The following is a 20,620-nucleotide window of genomic DNA, read 5'->3' as shown; positions in this document are numbered from 1 at the left end:
TCATCGTTTTGATGTCTTCACTATTACTCTACAATGTAGAAAAAGGTAAAAAAATAAAGTAAAACCCTTGAATGAGTAGGTGTGTCAAAACTTTTGACTGGTACTGTATAAGACACTCAAAATTACCATATTGGGTAAAGGAGAAGATCAAGAAGGAAGAATCACTTTCCTTAAATGTATCCATAATGGAAAGAAATTGGCCTTTAATGTTTACGCTCCAAATTTATATCAACCTATGTTTTTGATTCTCTGAACAGCATACTGTTAGAATTTACTGAATTCCATCTGGTTATTGGGACAGACATGAATGCCATTTTGGACATGCGGGACAAATCTAATAAGACCAACTACAATCCACATGCAACCAAGGCTCTCCAGAATATACTCAGATTACAACCTCAGTGCCTGGTGAGCACATAATCCTGAAGCAAAAGAGTACGCTCAAACATGCATAAATCATTCTCACAAATCGATTTCATACTATTACCAACACCTCTATTTAGTTTAATCAAGAAAATCGAAATTTGACATACACTACACGACCACAAGTATGTGGTCACCCCTTCAAATTAGTTGATTCAGCTATTTCAGCCACACCCGTTGCTGACAGGTGTATAAAATTAAGCACACAGCCATGCAATCTCCATAGACAAAAATTGGCAGTCGAATGGCACGTACTGAAGAGCTCAGTGAATTTCAACGTGGCACCGTCATAGAATGCCACCATTCCAACAAGTCAGTCGTCAAATTTCTGCCCTGCTAGAGCTGCCCCGGTCAACTGTAAGTGCTGTTATTGTGAAGTGGAAACATCTAGGAGCAACAACGGCTCAGCCGCTAAGAGCAAGGCCACACAAGCTCACAGAATGGGAGTCCTCGGTTGCAACACTCACTACAGAGTCCCAAACTGCCTCTGGAAGCAACGTCAGCACAATAACTGTTCGTCGGGAGCTTCATGAAATGGGTTTCCATGGCCGAGCAGCCGCACACAAGCCTAAGATCACCATGCGCAATGCCAAGCGTCGGCTGGAGTGGTGTAAAGCTCGCCGCCATTGGAGCAGTAGAAACATGTTCTCTGGAGTCAATCACCATCTGGCAGTCCGACGGACGAATCTGGGTTTGGCTTATGCCAGGTAAAACGCTACCTGCCCCAATGCATAGTGCCAACTGTAAAGTTTGGTGGAGGAGGAATCATGTTCTGGGGCTGTTTTTCATGGTTTGGGCTAGGCCCCTTAGTTCCAGTGAAGGGAAATCTTAACGCTACAGCATGCAATGACATTCTAGATCCCTCAAACTCAACTCTGGACCTTGAAGGTGAACAATGTGTTGCTCCAGGGTTTAATGAATTGCTCCAGGGTTGCCGTTGATAATGGCTGACCCTGGCATTGACCCCAGTCTCCGAGGGCATCTCAGGGGGAGTTGGGATATGCAAAAAACACATTTCCAATTCATACACATATAAATACACACTTGTGAAATGGGACAAATAAATACCCACCAAATTAGAAGTAGCAGTAGTAGTAGTATTACTGGAATGATCAAGCAGTATTACCAGCTCCTCTCTACCAATGGGGTGACCACTGGAGTAAGGAAAAGCTTATAAGACCAAAGCTATGGCGAGTTATTTTTCAACCAGCACATAAAATACTGAGTTTCAAGAAGAAAACTTCCAGCAAACAGGATTTAACAGAGTTTATTCCTTCTTTTTGGTTTACAAACAAAAAGGCACCCATTGATTGTTTTAAACATTTACCTTGACTGTGGAAAGAGCTTTTAAACTGTCAATGAAATATGCAGAGCGCATACTCGGGAACATTAACAGAGGGTCATGGTAAAGACAACAAATTGGTTATAGGGTACAGTTCTTTCTAGGGGACTACATTCTACAATTATAAGAGGAAACAGGACAACAACAAAACATTTGCAAGCAGACAAAAGGCAAGAGGAATATATTACATTAAATCTCATTTCTGTCCAGACAGGTATTGGAATATGATGCTGTAAATCCAGAAAGAATGTAAAAGTTAGATGTGCAATGCCCTTCGAATAGACGAGCATTAGAATGATCCAGTAATATGAATCCCTAGCAACACAAAAGGAAGAAGTAGAAAGGGTCTGCTCCACTCCCTTACTTCGACATCACTGGCAAGACAAGTTCCTAAGAAACTCTGAATTGGCAGTTCCATTGCAAGACAAGTTTAACAATACTACATACAGTGAGGGGAAAAAGTATTTGATCCCCTGCTGATTTTGTACGTTTGCCCAGTGATAAAGAAATGATCAGTCTATAATTTTAATGGTAGGTTTATTTGAACAGTGAGAGACAGAATAACAACAAAAATATTGAGAAAAACGCATGTCAAAAAATTTATAAATTGATTTGCATTTTAATGAGGGAAATAAGTATGTGCTCCTAATCTCAATCAGAAAGATTTCTGGCTCCCAGGTGTCTTTTATACAGGTAACGAGCTGAGATTAGGAGCACACTCTTAAAGGGAGTGCTCCTAACCGCAGCTTGTTACCTGTAAAAAAGACACCTGTCCACAGAAGCAATCAATCAATCAATCAATCAAATCAGATTCCAAACTCTCCACCATGGCCAAGATCAAAGAGCTCTCCAAGGATGTCAGGGACAAGATTGTAGACCTACACAAGGCTGGAATGGGCTACAAGACCATCGCCAAGCAGCTTGGTGAGAAGGTGACAACATTTGGTGCGATTATTCGCAAATGGAAGAAACACAAAAGAACTGTCAATATCCCTCGGCCTGGGGCTCCATGCAAGATCTCACCTCGTGGGGTTGCAATGATCATGAGAATGGTGAGGAATCAGCCCAGAACTACATGGGAGGATCTTGTCAATGATCTCAAGGCAGCTGGGACCATAGTCACCAAGAAAACAATTGGTAACACACTACGCCGTGAAGGACTGAAATCCTGCAGCGCCCGCAAGGTCCCCCTGCTCAAGAATACATATACATGCCCGTCTGAAGTTTGCCAATGAACATCTGAATGACTCAGAGGACAACTGGTGAAAGTGTTGTGGTCAGATGAGACCAAAATGGAGCTCTTTGACATCAACTCAACTCGCCGTGTTTGGAGGAGGAGGAATGATGCCTATGACCCCACGAACACCATCCCCACCGTCAAACATGGAGGTGGAAACATTATGCTTTGGGGGTGTTTTTCTGCTAAGGGGACATGACAACTTCACCGCATCATTTGACGGGGCCATGTATTGTCAAATCTTGGGTGAGAACCTCCTTCCCTCAGCCAGGGCATTGAAAATGGGTCGTGGATGGGTATTCCAGCATGACAATGACCCAAAACACACGGCCAAGGCAACAAAGGAGTGGCTCAAGAAGAAGCACATTAAGGTCCTGGAGTGGCCTAGCCAGTCTCCAGACCTTAATCCCATAGAAAATCTGTGGAGGGAGCTGAAGGTTCAAGTTGCCAAACGTCAGCCTCGAAACCTTAATGACTTGGAGAAGATCTGCAAAGAGGAGTGGGACAAAATCCCTCCAGAGATGTGTGCAAACCTGGTGGCCAACTACAAGAAACGTCTGACCTCTGTGATTGCCAACAAGGGTTTTGCCACCAAGTACTAAGTCATGTTTTGCAGAGGGGTCAAATATTTATTTCCCTCATTAAAATGCAAATCATTTTATAACATTTTTGACATGCGTTTTTCTGGATTTATTTGTTGTTATTCTGTCTCTCACTGTTCAAATAAACCTACCATTAAAATGATAGACTGATCATTTCTTTGTAAGTGGACAAACATACAAAATCAGCAGGGGATCAAATACTTTTTCCCCCCACTGTAGCAAGCCACATACCAGAAAAAAACCACTATTACACACTAAAATCTTCAAATCCAATACAGAAAATGGATTAAAAAAAGCAAAAGTGAAAGCAAGGATCCCTTTCAAAATGTGGTGCGTAACAGTTATTACAACAGACATGTCAAGTTGTTAATTCATATTAAAATAGAAGCAACAACAGTATTCCCTTAACTTTCAGGAATCTAGGTCGTTTTTTTAGTAAGCTGTGCAAAAAGTCAAGCTGTGTTAACGATTTCATTTTGTGAAAAATGGTACACTTAAAAGAACTGACAATAGAATTGATAAAACAGTTTAAACACGATGCAGTAAATCCCACATGTAAAGTAAAATAGTAACCATCAGCTGAAGTTGTATCAGGTGAATTTGTTTCCTCAAGCTTTTCACTTTAGTAAATAAATAGCCATGTAATATTAATTGTTTTGTTGAATAGCATAACAATACTTTTGAAGTCAGATCTTGAAGTCTACCTAGAGTTGTACACAAACTGATCAGAACACTTAGATCGGAGTGCTTATTTTAAGTTCCAACTAGATAGTATAGCCACAAAGTCAAAATGGGCAATATCGTAAAAGTTTATCAAAATAAAAATGTGCTTTTTGGTCTTCATTTAAGGTTAGGCATAAGGTTGGCAGTGTGTTCAAGGTTAGGTTTAAAATCCTACTTTAAGAGGCAAAATTGTAGAAATAGACTGGGTTTATGACTTTGTGGCTGTGGTAACTAATTACGAACATCTAATATTTTGTCATAGACAAGTTCAGGCACAATTCACACAAACCTCCCAGAAAGTGGATCACTTATTAATCTTATTCCCAACGGATCATGTGAGCACAGATCAAAGGACAATTTTTTAATCTGGCCAAACATCCATGGTACAGTTGAAGTCGGAAGTTTACATACACTTAGGTTGGAGTCGTTTTTCAACCACTCCACACATTTCTTGTTAACAAACTATAGTTTTGGCAAGTCGGTTAGGACATCTACTTGTGTATGACACAATTAATTTTTCCAACAATTGTTTACAGACAGATTATTTCACTTATAATTCACTGTATCACAATTCTAGTGGGTCAGAAGTTTACATACACTAAGTTGACTGTGCCTTTAAACAGCTTGGAAAATTCCAGAAAATTATGTCATGGCTTTAGAAGCTTCTGATAGGCTAATTGACATCATTTGAATCAATTGGAGGTGTACCTGTGGATGTATTTCAAGGCCTACCTTCAAACTCAGTGCCTCTTTGCTTGACATCATTGGAAAAACAAAAGAAATCAGCCAAGACCTCAAAAAAAAATCGTAGACCTCCACAAGTCTGGTTCATCCTTGGGAGCAATTTCCAAACGCCTGAAGGTACCACGTTCATCTGTACAAACAATAGTACGCAAGTATAAACACCACGGGACCACGCAGCCGTCATATCGCTCAGGAAGGAGATGCGTTCTGTCTCCTAGAGATGAATGTACTTCGGTGCGAAAAGTGCAAATCAATCCCAGAACAACAGCAAAGGACCCTGTGAAGATGCTGGAGGAAACAGGTACAAAAGTATCTATAGCCACAGTAAAACGAGTCCTATATTGATATAACCGGAATGGCCGTTCAGCAAGGAAGAACCCACTGCTCCAAAACCGCCATAAAAAACCCAGACTACGGTTTGCAACTGCACATGGGGACAAAGATCGTACTTTTTGGAGAAATATCCTCTGGTCTGATGAAACAAATAATGACCATCATTATGTTTGGAGGAAAAAGGGGGCGGCTTGCAAGCCGAAGAACACCATCCCAACCGTGAAGCACGGGGGTGGCAGCATCATGTTGTGGGGGTGCTTTGCTGCAGGAGGGACTGGTGCACTTCTCAAAATAGATGGCATCACGAGGCAGGAAAATTATGTGGATATATTGAAGCAACATCTCAAGACATCAGTCAGGAAGTTAAAGCTTGGTCGCAAATGGACAATGGACAAGCATACTTCCAAAGTTGTGGCAAAATGGCTTAAGGACAACAAAGTCAAGGTATTGGAGTGGCCATCACAAAGCCCTGACCTCAATCCTATAGAAAATGTGCAGGCAGAACTGAAAAAGCGTGTGCGAGCAAGAAGGCCTACAAACCTGACTCAGTTACACCAGCTCTGTCCAGAGGAATGGGCCAAAATTCACCCAACTTACTGTGGGAAGCTTGTGGAAGGCTACCCAAAATGGTTGACCCAAGTTAAACAATTTAAAGGCAATGCTACCAAATACTAATTGAGTGTATGTAAACTTCTGACCCACTGGGAATGTGATGAAAGAAATAAAAGCTGAAATAAATCATTCTCTCTACTATTATTCTGACATTTCACATTCTTAAAACAAAGGTGTGATCCTAACTGACCTAAGACAGGGAATTTGTACTAGGATTAAATGTCAGGAATTGTGAACAACTGAGTTTAAATGTTTTGGTTAAGGTGTATGTAAACTTCCGACTTCAACTGTAAGTATAAGTGACTATATGACAATTGGACATTCCGAATGAAAGTCATTCAGCGTACAACCACAGGAAAGTGCACAGTAAGTCCAACATCTTACACAATATGTACAAGACAACATGGAAAAGGAACAAGTACAAAAAGTTAAAAATGTCACAAGTGCCCAACAACCCAGGCAAACATGGGATAAAGACCACCTTTGAAAGTTATAGCATGAGACAAAGATAAAGGTGTTTGGAAGAGAAGAGGCCTCTCCCATGCATGGAATATCCCAAACTCGACAACAGGCAAAACATGTGAGATGCATAACACAACGCTCCCATTCCAGACAGTTAAATAAATGACCAACATGAGGAAAGACAGTTACTCATTATTTTAAAATGGACATAGATGTGAATTTCTGAAAGCTGTCCTCAGTGAAAGCAGTGTAAAGAACCCTTAGACTACCTGCCCAAACTCTCCAAAACCAAGTCCTCTGAGCAGTTGCCTGATCTGAGCTACATGAGCTATGAGGTATTTGGGCCAGAATCATAAGCGGACAGTCCAGTCAGAAATGATTTGAAAATTGTTTAAAAAAATACATAGCTCTGCAAGGTCAGCTGAAGCAGAATAATCATACCTTTTAGGCACTGTAAAAAGCCAATCTATTACCATCTACCTTGTGCTTGATCATGTCATTGGGTAATAGTCATTGCCACCATCAAGCATACAGTATATGGGTGCTTTCACCCCTATTCAAGCAGGAAAATGTAAACTGTTAATCAAAGCCACCGCCTGACCACCCTGGGGGCTGTCAGCAAAGCAATGCTCCATCTCCATGACAACCAAACTATGCATCAATAACTCTGTTTGGCTGACTATCAATGTGCAAGGTGAGCATCATAGGACCTGGGGTCTGATTAGATTCATGCTTATTCAAATACAGTTCTACCCCCCACATCAGGGATCATACTGCAAAGAGAAGGGGACATTTCACATACGGTAGATTAATGCTATGTCAGACACTTAAGTAACTCAAAATATTCTAGGATTTGCAGAGCCTTGTCGGATACATAGCTATCTGAAGGGGGGCTGGGCAGGAGGGAGAGAAGGCGGACTGGACTGGGGCTGCTGGGTTGAGAAGGGTGGATGGGGTCAAGGTGGGTACACCACGTGGACTCAGTATTTCATGGTGCTGGATGCTCGGAAATAGGACAGGAACTTAAAGCAGAGGCTGACCACAAAGTACCAGATGTTCCTGGCCATCTGGGACCGCGCGATGAACACTCGCCAGATGAACACGACCAGGACCGTGTTGAACGTGTAGCGGATGTTCCTCAACCTGAAACATACAAGAGGATGACAAACTTTTTTTATGACCAGAGCCTAGTTGCCATGGAGATCAGTTTGAGGTAAATGAAGAAATACATAGAATTGTTTTTGGTAGCTTGCATGTAGATGTATTCACCTGCATTCTCAGGAGATTAGTAAATACATCAACTAGCTAGGGAAATGTATCTGCTGCAATACAATTTAGCAGGAATAGGACATTTAAATTGATACTTTGGGATTTTGGCAATGAAGCCCTTTATCTACTTCCCCAGAGAGATGAACTCGTGGATAACAAAATCACAAAGTATCCCTTTAAATATAACTTTTCCTGATGTCACATGTAATAGAGATTTAGCCTTTGAATTTTGTGAGCAAAGATGAATCTTAAAGCAGAGGATACCAGGGAAACATTGGGATTTGCTGGTGATCCCAAAAAAACTGAAAGAAATGTGTGCATCATAGAACAAAAAAAATACAATTTCAAAGCCATGACAATTAATTATTCAAGATCAATTGGGCATTTTTAATAAGAGGATAGTTTTTATTGTAGCCAGTGGCACCAAGTGGCTGGTATGAGGTGAGTAATGTCAAATACCTAAGAGGAACCTTCCTCAAGGCAGCTTTGGTTCTTCCCCGGAGCACAGGGAACGGTGCACATCCCTGTTCACCCAGTTGGCTGTGTTTGTCAAATTTTGGGGTAAGCTAACTTCTTTCTTTCTCTCGGAATACCATGTAAGATAATGATTTCGTCCCTACGTCGGAGGTAATCTGATAGAAAATATCCACAGGGAAGTGCTATCAACTCGACCTTCAGTAAGCAGGTCTGTATATCGGTTTATATTTCCGTTTTTTATTTTCAATATGATAAACACTTGCACAATATGGCCGAGCATAACCGAACCACAGACAGAACGGCAAACACTTTCAGCTGATTGCAAGTAAACTTGCTTCGGTCGACTAAATTTGGTTACATTTGGCTATTGTTTACATATTGTGCATCATGTGCAATGAGCCAAGAGATTGAAAATACAAGCAGCAGAACCTACCGGAGCCGCAAAAAGTTGGGTAAACGACACTTTCCTGTGGATACCCCATCTCACCTCTTTCTGCCAAAAGGACTCACAGCATGTACAACCAGTAAAATAAGTGTAAATATTGTACTCAACATTCTGACTTGTAGAGAGACTATTGAGTCTTTTTTAGGGCGACTTCAGTCAGACTGAAAATCTGATGTTTAGGCAAAGTAGGTAGAATGTTTTTTTTTTTTGGTCTAGTATGCCCTTAGCGAATGAGCTGGTATTCAGGCAAGAGATTCAGGGTTGTCTTGGCAGGCGAACAAAGTCTTTGTATATTTGTCTTATTTTGGCACCACTTCCCCAATTCCTCCAGGGCTGGCTGTCTTTTGGAGGGGCTATTTTGATTAGAGAACAGCGGCAAGTATTATGAATTCACGTGTACTTTTGCATGCTAATTATCACAAATGTGTTACCATCTTTCAAAGCGTGTTTCATCTTGAGTGAGCCATCTTACAAAGCATGTTCAACCATGAGTGTACCATCTTACAACGTGTGTGAATATACACTAGTTGCCAATTTATTAGGTACACCCATCTAGTACCGGGTTGGACCCCCCCTTTGCCTCCAGAACAGCCTGAATTCTTTGGGGAGTGAAAACGTTGCTCAATTGGGTTGCAGGCCAAACATGTTATTTTTACCCTCCTCAGCCCTCGCGCTAGCCACTTTCTCTGAGAAATCCCAGTTGAAACCGGATGCAGTTTGATTGCCATCTTAAGTGGACGTCCAATTCACTAACGTTGCCCCCTTGGCCCTCGATTTTGGCACGAGGGAGCAAGTGAAGAACTTTTATCACTTGTGGGGTTAATATGACCCACAATTCAATGCAAACTGTAGTCACGTGTCATACTCCAGTGGATGCGAGTGTCAAATTGAATCAACATGGCTGCATTTTTTGGCATGTCAGACAAAACTATGACACTATAGATTACATTGATTTTAGCATTGGCAAATTGGCTTAGTCTCATAGTGAGGAGTTTATAAAAACGTAGCATCATAAAACATATTTTTGGGAATAAATAATCAAACTATAAAACTAGCTATGGGTAACTGTAGCTAGCTAGCTACCTGCCAGGAGTGCTATTTTTTATTTGTCGCACCATTCTCAATAAACACTGTCGTTCGTGAAAAGCCCAGGAGGCTGGTAGTTTGAGATACCGGAACCGGCGCACCTGGCACAGATTATCATACCACGCTCAAAGTTGCTTAGGTCACTAGTTTTGCCCATCCTAACATTCAATCAAACAGTAACGGAATGGCTCGAGGCCTGCTTTATATAGCAAGCAATGGCCACGTGACTCATGTCTGTAAGAGCGAAAAGAAATTGTGAATGGGGTGGTGTACCTAATGATCTGGCCTCAGTGTACATGATCTAAAGTTTGCATGAGATTCTCCTAGAGGTGTTTTACATGCAAGGCTTGAGTCTTGGATACTTAGTATTATTTATTGCCCTGCTACTAATTCATTGTGCGTGTCCTCTAAGCCCTAGTCCTAGCCAGGGTGTGTATCTGGGGTTATAATTTGTATGTATTGTTGGTTGTGTTAATAAACATTGGCACTGTTTAATTCTGTTGTACATCGTTCATTTGAAAGGACCTGTGTTTAGTTTAGTTCCGACGAACTCCCCTTGCGTATAAAAAAGGTGGCATAGTCTAGTTAACACGCGCAAATAGAGACATTTCTCTTACTTGTTGAGGTGTTTGCGTGCAGCTGGCAGGCCGGACTCAGCCTCATTCAGGACATACTTCTTAGTCCCCATGCAGTAGTTCTCCATGTACTCTGCCCAGTTCAGCTGTCGCACGTCAAAGTTGAATGTCTGGACCAAAAAAAACATCAAGAGTATTTCATATTGACAGGATAGGCATTGAGCAACTATGTAGTAGAGGAAAAATGTCTACAAAAGTACAATATGAAACATTATCACTAGGTTTCTGGACCAATGTATATTCACTGTGCATTTCAGCCAGGCCCCGACTATCCAACACAATTACGCCATTCAAAACCAAGCTGAATCATTCAATTGTGCTTCGGCTACAATCTCAAACAAACATACTCCATTTGTCTGTCTGCCACTCTACCAGCGTGTGTGTCCTACACAAGTATGTGTCTGTGTCCTACAAGTGTGTGTGTGTGTCCTAGAAGTGTGTGTATCTGTGGGTCCTACAAGTGTGTTAATGTGTGTGACTGGTGGTTGGGCATAAAGCATACCCTCTTGTCATCAGCACCCATCTGGTTCATGAGCATGGTGACGTTGTCAGTTTTCCACACCCACGAGTGGCTCGTGAAGTACTCCAGCACCATCATGGCCCTGTGCAGCCTCGTAATGGTCTTCATCATCCTGCCGTGGTGTGGTGGTCGCCGTGGTAACAGGGAAGAGGCAGGTATTAGGTAGGTATAGCTGGCACTGAGCCGTCTTTTCAAGAGTGGTTTTCATTTGCTTTATACAGTGAGGGAAAAAAGTATTTGATCCCCTGCTGATTTTGTACGTTTGCCCACTGATAAAAGAAATGATCAGTCTATAATTTTAATGGTAGGTTTATTTGAACAGTGAGAGACAGAATAACAACAAAAAAATCCAGAAAAATGCATGTCAAAAATGTTATAAAATGATTTGCATGTTAATGAGGGAAATAAGTATTTGACCCCTCTGCAAAACATGACTTAGTACTTGGTGGCAAAACCCTTGTTGGCAATCAGAGGTCAGACGTTTCTTGGCCACCAGGTTTGCACACATCTCAGGAGGGATTTTGTCCCACTCCTCTTTGCAAATCTTCTCCAAGTCATTAAGGTTTCAAGGCTGACGTTTGGCAACTCGAACCTTCAGCTCCCTCCACAGATTTTCTATGGGATTAAGGTCTGGAGACTGGCTAGGCCACTCCAGGACCTTAATGTGCTTCTTCTTGAGCCACTCCTTCGTTGCCTTGGCCGTGTGTTTTCGGTCATTGTCATGCTGGAATACCCATCCACGACCCATTTTCAATGCCCTGGCCGAGGGAAGGAGGTTCTCACCCAAGATTTGACGGTACATGGCCCCGTCCATCGTCCCTTTGATGCGGTGAAGTTGTCCTGTCCCCTTAGCAGAAAAACACCCCCAAAGCATAATGTTTCCACCTCCATGTTTGATGGTGGGGATGGTGTTCTTGGGGTCATAGGCAGCATTCTTCCTCCTCCAAACACTGCGAGTTGAGTTGATGCCAAAGAGCTCCAATTTGGTCTCATCTGACCACAACACTTTCACCCAGTTGTCCTCTGAATCATCCAGATGTTAATTGGAAAACTCCAGACAGGCATGTATATGTGCTTTCTTGAGCAGGGGGACCTTGCGGGCGCTGCAGGATTTCAGTCCTTCACGGCGTAGTGTGTTACCAATTGTTTCCTTGGTGACTATGGTCCCAGCTGCCTTGAGATCATTGACAAGATCCTCCTGTGTAGTTCTGTGCTAATTCCTCACCGTTCTCATGATCATTGCAACTCCACGAGGTGAGATCTTGCATGGAGTCCCAGGCCGAGGGAGATTGACAGTTCTTTTATGTCTCTTCCATTTGCGAATAATCGCACCAACTGTTGTCACCTTCTCACCAAACTGCTTGGCGATGGTCTTGTAGCCCATTCCAGCCTTGTGTAGGTCTACAATCTTGTCCCTGACATCCTTGGAGAGCTCTTTGGTCTTGGCCATGGTGGAGAGTTTGGAATCTGATTGGTTGATTGCTTCTGTGGACAGGTGTCTTTTATACAGATAACAAACTGAGATTATGCGCACTCCCTTTAAGAGTGTGCTCCTAATCTCAGGTCGTTACCTGTATAAAAGACACCTGGGAGCCAGAAATCTTTCTGATTGAGAGGGAGTCAAATACTTATTTCCCTCATTAAAATGCAAATCAATTGATAACATTTTTCACATGCGTTTTTCTGGATTGTTTTGTTATTCTGTCTCTCAATGTTCAAATAAACCTACTATTAAAATTATAGACTGATCATTTCTTTGTCAGTGGGAAAACGTACAAAATCAACAGGGGATCAAATACTTTTCCCCCTCATTGTATATACACACAGTACCAGTTAAAAGTTTGGACACACCTACAAATTCAGGAGGTTTTCTTTATTTTTACTATTTTATACATTGTAGAATAGTGAAGACATCTAAACTATGAAATAACACAAATAGAATCATGTAGTAACCAAAAAAAGTGTTCAACAAATCCAAATCTATTTTAGATTTGAGATTCTTCAAAGTGGCCACCCTTTGCCTTGATGACAGGTTTGCACATCTTGGCATTCTCTCAACCAGCTTCATGAGATAGTCACTTGGAATGCATTTAAATTAACAGGTGTGCCTTGTTGAAAGTTAATTTGTGGAATTTCTTTCCTTCTTAATGCGTTTGAGCCAATCAGTTGTGTTGTGACAAGGTGCGGGGGTATACAGAAGATAGCGCTATTTGGTAAAATACCAAGTCCATTTTATGGCAAGAACAGCTCAAATAAGCAAAGAGAAATGACAGTCCGTCATTACTTTAAGACATGGTCAGTCAATCCAGAAAATTTCAATAACTTTGAAAGTTTCTTCAAGTTCAGTCACAAAAGCCATCAAGAGCTATGATGAAACTGGCTCATGAGGACCGCCACAGGAAAGGAAGACCCAGAGTTACCTCTGCTGCAGAGGATAAGTTCATTAGAGTTACCAGCCTTAGAAATTGCAGCTCAAATAAATGTTTCACAGATTTCAAGTAACAGACACATCACAACATCAACTGTTCATGGTCAGATTGATTCAAAGAAACCACTACTAAAGGACACCAATAAGAAGAAGAGCCTTGCTTGGGCCAAGAAACACGAGCAATGGACATTAGACTGGTGGAAATCTGTCCTTTCGTCTGATGAGTCCAAATTTGAAAATTTTAGTTCCAACCACTGTGCCTTTGTGAGACGCTGAGTAGGTGAATAGATGATCTCCGCATGTGTGGTTCCCACCGTGAAGCATGGAGGAGGTGGTGTGATGGTGTGGGGGTGCTTTGCTGGTTATACTGTCAGTGACTTATTTAGAATTCAAGGCACATTTAAACAGCTTGGCCACCACAGCATTCTGCAGCAATACGCCATCCCATCTGGTTTGCGCTTAGTGGGACTATCATTTGTTTTTCAACAGGACAATGATCCAACACACACCTCCAGGCTATGTATGGGCTATTTCACCAAGGAGAGTGATGGAGTGCTGCATCAGATGACCTGGCCTCCACAATCACCCAACCTCAACCCAATTGAGATGGTTTGGGATGAGTTGGTTCGCAGAGTAAAGGAAAAGCAGCCAACAAGTGCTCAGCATATGTGGGAACTCCTTCAAAACGGTTGGTTACGACATGATTCCATATGTGTTATTTCATAGTTTAGATGTCTTCTATTATTCTACAATGTAGAAAATTGTAAATATAAAGAAAAAGCCTTGAATGAGTAGGTGTCTCCAACATTTTGACTGGTACTGGACACAAAGTACCCCTTGACTTTTCCCACATTTTGTTGTGTTACAAATTGGGATTTAAATGGTATTTTGCTAGACAGCCATTTTCAGGTCTTGCCCTAGATCTTTAAGCCGATTTAAGTCAAAACTGTAACTAGGACACTCAGGAACATTCAATGTTGTCTTAGTAAGCAACTCCATTGTATATTTGGCCTTGTGTTTTACGTTATTGTCCCGCTGAAAGGAGAATGTGTCTCCCAGTGTCTGTTGGAAAGCAGACAAGCAGGTTTTTCTCTAGGATTTTGCCTGTGCTTAGCACTATTCAGTTTATTTTTATCCCCCAAAAAATCTCCCTAGTCCTCGCCGATGACGAGCATATCCATAACATGATGCAGTCACCACCATGCCAGAAAATAGGAAGAGTGGCACTCAGTGATGTGTTGTGTTTGCCCCAAACATAATTCAGGACAAAAAGTGAATTTCTTTGCCATATGTTTTCATCATTACTTTAGTGTCTTATTGTAAACAGCATGCATGTTTTGGATTATTCTATACAGACTTCCTTCTTTTCACTCTGTCAATTAGGTAATTATTGTGGAGTAACTAAAATGTTGTTGATCCATCCTCAGTTCTCCTATCACAGCCATTAAACTCAAACTGTTTTTAAAGTCGCCATGGGCCTCATGGTAAAATCCGTGTGCAGTTTCCTTTCTCTCCGGCAACTGAGTTAAGGATGCCTGTATCTTTGTAGTGACTGGGTGTGTTGATACACCAAAAGCACAATTAATAACTTCACCCTGCTCAAGGGGGTATTCAGTGTCTGCTTTTATTTTATTTCTTTTATTTTTTACCCATCTACCAATAGGTGCCCTTCTTATCAAGGCATTGGAAAACCTCCCTGGCCTTTGTGGTTGAATCTGTGTTTCAAACGCACTACTCGACTGAGGGATCTTACAGATAATTGTGTGTGTAGGGTACAGAGATGAGGTAATCATAAAAACTGTAATGTTAACCACTATTATTGCACTATTATTGAGTCCATGCAACTTAAGCAAATAATTACTCCGGAGTGTATTTAGGCTTGCCATTAAGGGGTTGAATACTTATTGACTCAAGACATTTCAGTTATTTGTAAAAGATTAAATGTAATACATTTAAAATTTAGGCTGTACCAACAAAATGTGGAAAAAGTAAAGGATGTGAATACTTTCTGAAGGCATTGTATGAGATTGGAATAATACTGTGAAATGTAAAAAATTATGATAATGGCCATTTTGTGTAGGAGCAGTTTTGAAAAGACCGCCTGAAATGTCTGCCCGTTCTAGTGGGATGGAGTTTTGGCCTGCCTGGTGACACGTAAATTAGTTAATAGACCAATAAGAAAGAGTTCCAAACCTCTCTGCAATAACAGCTAGTTTTCTCCTCCCCACTCTGACCACCCCCAAGCAGTTCTAGCTAAATTCTTGCTTGAGAAATTGCTCTTTGCTAAGGGACTAAACGTTATTTATAACTATTTATAAAATCGAACCCCTCAAATGAAAATGGATGGCCCTCCCTTCAGTAAAATATATTTGACCGAGAGTAGGGGTGGAAATATCTCCTTTATAGTAAAAGCATTGCATGAATCTATCATCATACTTATATTTTATAAACATTTCATGCAGTTATAAATAATTCTACATATCAGAATATTTTTTAATAGCACACAAATTACTGTACATGCTAAGAATGGACAGAAAGAGGCCTGTGTGTTCACCTTATCATATTTATACAATTCCAAATCAGTGTGTCTTGTTTGCAAAGAAACTGTCCCTGTTTGCAAATAATAAAATGTGAGATGTCATTAGGAATCTGAGCGTGGTACTTTCAAAAGTTAGGCCTACCTTGCCACCCCAGACAGGGTATGTCTACCGACGCAGAAAAATGTAAGCTTTAACTGCTGGCGACTCTTCTTCCATGGCTTAACCCAACGAGAGGTCACAAGTGTTTCCCTAAAAGCTGTCTGGTTTTAAACATCTATGGTATAGAAAGTGAATAGCTTAATCAACTGATAGTGACAGAATTAGACTACTTCCCAAGCAAAGTAAGCCTCTGAATGTCAAAGGAAACAATGATATCCCTGTATGCAGAGGGTCACATCTTTCCCAGGTATTTTAAAGCTTGTTTATAGCATAAAACATTGACCAAAGCGATATTATAGATCACTTTAAATAATTTGGTCGGTTTCATTTTCTTCAAAATCTTAAGCGTCAAGGGTGTGTGCTTTTTGCCATTTTCTTTAATAAAAGATAGGCCTATGGCATACTCTCAAACCACCTCAATTCGAGTTAAAGCCTTGGTTTTTACCTTAACCGCCCTTCACTGACACTGAGGTAGGCTATTTAAAGAGTGCATGGTGGGTGGAGGAACTCACCGACAAATCTATGGATATAGCAGCCTATAGCCTAATTTCGTCTGTCAAACAGGTAGACCTACACCTTATTTCTTAAATAGGAAGAAATAGGCTCTAACACAATGCCCTCGTTAGTAAAGTCTAACTAAAAGGAGACTGTTTAAATGAATTATGCCTACTCGAATTTGACTACTTTCAGCACCATGAGCTGTCCATTTCAGATCGACTGTGCCGTCCGTGGCTGCTGCTTCAATTTTCAGCACCAAAATGTAAGTTACCTGAATCTGTCTTATTATGAGTTCAGTAACTCTTTATAAATACATAAATGGGCAATAAACACAGTTTTACATCAAATCAATTATAGTAGTAGCAAGCTATCAAATTTGACCTCCGGTCCCCCTTCTCACCTTCGCACTCTCCTTCACAAACTGAGTAGTTTGACTAGGCTAGGCCTAATCAAAAATGATTTTCGGAAGTAACTTTTGACTCTCCTGAACTGCCACCGTAGCCCTACACAGCACAGCCATTGGTTAAGCAGCACACAAAAAGGTTTTTGATCATTAAGAGCAGAGCAGACTGGGGCTCAGGGTTGGAATATCCATTGCAGTGTGTAATGCAGCCTAGTTTGATTTACACCTTCCCAGCAGCTATCTTAGAAATATAACTTTGCTCTGTGCTTCTCCGAGCATGCATTTCGTAACCTATAGATCAGTTGATTGAGGCAACACTAAATAGCCTATAGGTGCAAATGATATGCGCACCCAGTGGAGAATCAGAGATAAGGGGTGGCATCAGGCACACATCGATATAGTCTCAAACTACCAATTCTAAAACACTGAGAAATATTGAAATTTCATAATTTACATGACCCTCCCCTGGACGAGATTATTATTAAAAAAAATACAAAATCCTCCCCTTGACTGAAATTGAAACTAACTCCAGCTAACTGTTAAGCAGACAATGGCCGAAATGGAACAAGGGATGCAAATTACTTATTGATCTTTTTGTACAAGGAAAAGGTGACCTTGAGCCAATTTGTACAAATCGATAACAGAATAAAACTGAAGGGTATGTCAATGATTCAGATTTTCAAACATCTGACCCCTGAACACTTTCACAGCTTTAAAGCTGCAATGTGTATCTTTTTTGGCAATCTGACCAAATTCACATTGAAATTTGGGTTATAGATCCGTCATTTTCATTGAAAGCAAGTCTAAGAAGCTTTAGTTCTGTTCTATGTGCACTATTTCTATGCTTAAGTTTAATTTTTGCACCTTACTTCCGGTTTTGTACACCAGCTTCAAACAGCTGAAAATACAATATTTTGGTTATGGAAAATATATTTCAGTGGTACAATGATTCTCTACACTATACTTGCTTGTTTTGTCACAAACTGAAATTAGGCAAACTATTGTTAGCAACCAGGTAATGGCGGAGCGATTTCTGCATAGTGCATCTTTAAATAAAGAACGGCATGAATCCAGCACAACCTATAATATATTACTGATAAGAGTCTAAGCATACTAGTATTATAGGGACATTTCTAATGCCTACCAGTCTCAATTGGGATGAGTATTATTGACTTGACACATGTTAAACACAGAACAGTAAGAATGGAGGGCTTGTCCAATCCTGGAAGGTATCTGAGCATGTCTGACTGACAGAAGCTTAACTTGATTGCACTAATTACATTGTCGTCATTAATAAAACATCTACTAATCGAAGTTTAAAGTTCCATGAACAAACTTGCTTCAGAGGATTAATGGCCATGCCAAATTGCATCAAAAGCCAACATGCTTGTAGTCAGAGCTCAGTCCCTCCATGATACATTGTGAACAAAGAGGAAGGTGACAACATACATGGTGAACCGTTTCAAAAGTAAAACATTGACGTATTACCTTTCCAGTAAGGTAACATCACCCTTAGAATGTGTTGTATACTAAACCAAATGAATTTCAGACAGACAAATTGTGAAATGATTTTCTAATTGAGAAGTGTTACCAAATGTTTATCATTGCTGAAATGTTTCTGGTTTACGATGAACTTGTGGGGATCAATACTGTAAGCGTCAGGTACCAAACACTTGGTTAGACTGAACCATGGCCTTGGTGCTAAATGAAACAATAGGTGGGGATTGTGAGTAAGTCTATCCAATGACTCACTGATAAATTGACAGTGTTTCCATTGGCTTGTGAGATCGTAAATTACTGCCAGCGCATTACATTTGTCCCACAATGTGCTTCATTAAGCCCAGGAATAGGGCTACCAAGAATAGAAGTGTTGATGGGCCAATGAATAAAGGACAGGTGTTTGGTACCTGGTATTAATCAAAACTAGTTCCATGGTGCCTCTCAATTTTAAAGATAAGCTTGAAGAGTGGAGGAGGACGAGGATGAGCAGATCACTCCCAGGTTACTTCAGAAGACTTAATGGCACGGCTCAGGAAAACAAAAAGATCACAACAAAAGAAGGGGGGGGGGGTAATTCCACAAAGCAAAAGCGACTGGATAAATTCCACATCTGAGCAGAGCCATTAAAAAATGACAAATGCAGTACCAGGCAAAAAGGGTCAAACAAAAACTGTGACAAAAATAAATTACAAAAATAAAACGTTCCTGATGCATGCTTAAGACAGGAACCCATGCTTGTCATGATGACACGGTAGCCTGTCAGCAGCCAGCCGAGTCCGATGACAAAGTTGAGCAAACGTTCGGGCGTTGCTTCCGCCCCACCAACCATGCCACACAACCAGCACCCAGTGGTGGAGGGGAGAGGGGGTTGAGAGGGCACTGTAGTAGACCTTACCGGGGATTCTGACCCATGGCCCTGAGATACCCGTCATACAGCAGGGCGGGAAGAGTGTGACTCACTGTGGTCCAGTACTGATTGGTAAAGAGGTTGGACCGCAGGTTAACATTTGGGCGCCTGAAAGCCTGCTCTAAGGGGTTGGTCTTGAAGGTTATGTTTATACAGTACTCTGCAGAGAGAATACGACATCACAGGAGGAAGGCAATTCAATGCCAGGACACGTTGAGGTAACACAGAGGACTAAGAGTGCAGAACCCAGCTCTAAAAAGGTATATGGGTGGCTTATGCACCCTTACCCCCCCAAGACATTGGACAGAAGCATGACATCGCTGGAACAGGTTCAGTACATTGGGCTACATTGAGCGAGAATGCGGAGGGAGATGGAGTGTGACCGAGCGGGGTGTCATTTACCTGGGCTCTCTTCCCGTCATCCTGAGGCAGAGATCATAAAGGAAGGCTGGTGCCTTGTGGCTTACAGCGATCCAGTACTGATTGATAAGGTGATTGGTTGTGAGATTTACATTGGGCCGTCTGAAGGCCTGCTCGAGGGGGTTCCTCTTGAAAGTGGATATAACATGGTACTCTAAGAGACAAAAGGTAGGGGGTTCAACAGGGGTAATGTTGGCACAACCACTAATTTCTCCAAAGTGGAAAGAAAGAGTTAAGCAGCAAGCATACGACAAGCGGCAACAGATGTTTGGTTTAGACAAAATACCTTTGAAGTGCTTTTAACAATTATTATTTTTAACCGTACAAGTTATTGAAGGAGACTAGGGGTATTACAAAACAACGGCGCAAATATAGACTTCAAAGTAAGCCTAATGAATGCAGAAATGCAATGTTAACAACAAAGTGATTTCACCTGAAATATTTTAAAAGCAAAAAATCTATGGTAAATGAGTAACAAATATATTGACATTTACTACAACAAACCCAACAGGTTAACAGCTTAAATGGAACTATACAACTGCCACTATGAAAATGTCATCCATCTTTAATGCACTAAACAAATATTGTACTAAGACTGGAACAGTTTTCCATTTTTATTCAAGAATACCAGTCATGTTATATAGTTTACCTATTGCCTTTAAGCCTGCTGTTGATCTTTCTCAGATGGCTAGCATTCAGAGACTATGTACACAGGATCCCATGTGGCTCAGGTGGTAGAACATGGCGCTTGAAACGCCAGGGTTGTGGGTTTGATTACTATGCGGGACCAGTACAAGAAAGTATGAAAATGTACGCACTCACTACTGTAAGTCGCTCTGGATAAGAGCGTGTGCT

General features: G+C 41.2%; 1 protein-coding gene across 2 annotated transcripts in view; it reads right to left on the bottom strand.

Annotated features, from left to right (window-relative positions):
* Positions 1 to 6,268: 6,268 nt before the first annotated feature.
* The window catches only part of LOC115197475 (fatty acyl-CoA reductase 1-like), a 39,992-nt gene continuing 25,640 nt past the window's right edge, over positions 6,269 to 20,620 (bottom strand). Inside the window, exons 8-11 of one of the 2 annotated variants that reach the window (XM_029759041.1) lie at positions 19,748 to 19,919; positions 10,893 to 11,022; positions 10,373 to 10,500; positions 6,269 to 7,621 (exon numbers count right to left, since the gene is read on the bottom strand). In XM_029759041.1, coding sequence (XP_029614901.1) covers positions 7,459 to 7,621; positions 10,373 to 10,500; positions 10,893 to 11,022; positions 19,748 to 19,919 — 593 coding nt within the window. In that variant the 3' untranslated portion in view covers positions 6,269 to 7,458. The remainder of the gene's footprint in view (positions 7,622 to 10,372; positions 10,501 to 10,892; positions 11,023 to 19,747; positions 19,920 to 20,620) is intronic. The other variant, XM_029759040.1, reaches the window with a different exon arrangement.

The sequence above is a fragment of the Salmo trutta genome, chromosome 7 (assembly GCF_901001165.1).
Source record: "Salmo trutta chromosome 7, fSalTru1.1, whole genome shotgun sequence".
NCBI classification, from domain to species: Eukaryota; Metazoa; Chordata; class Actinopteri; order Salmoniformes; family Salmonidae; genus Salmo; species Salmo trutta.
Note: the sequence above shows the minus strand (reverse complement) of the source record. Positions and strands in the feature narration are given on the sequence as shown.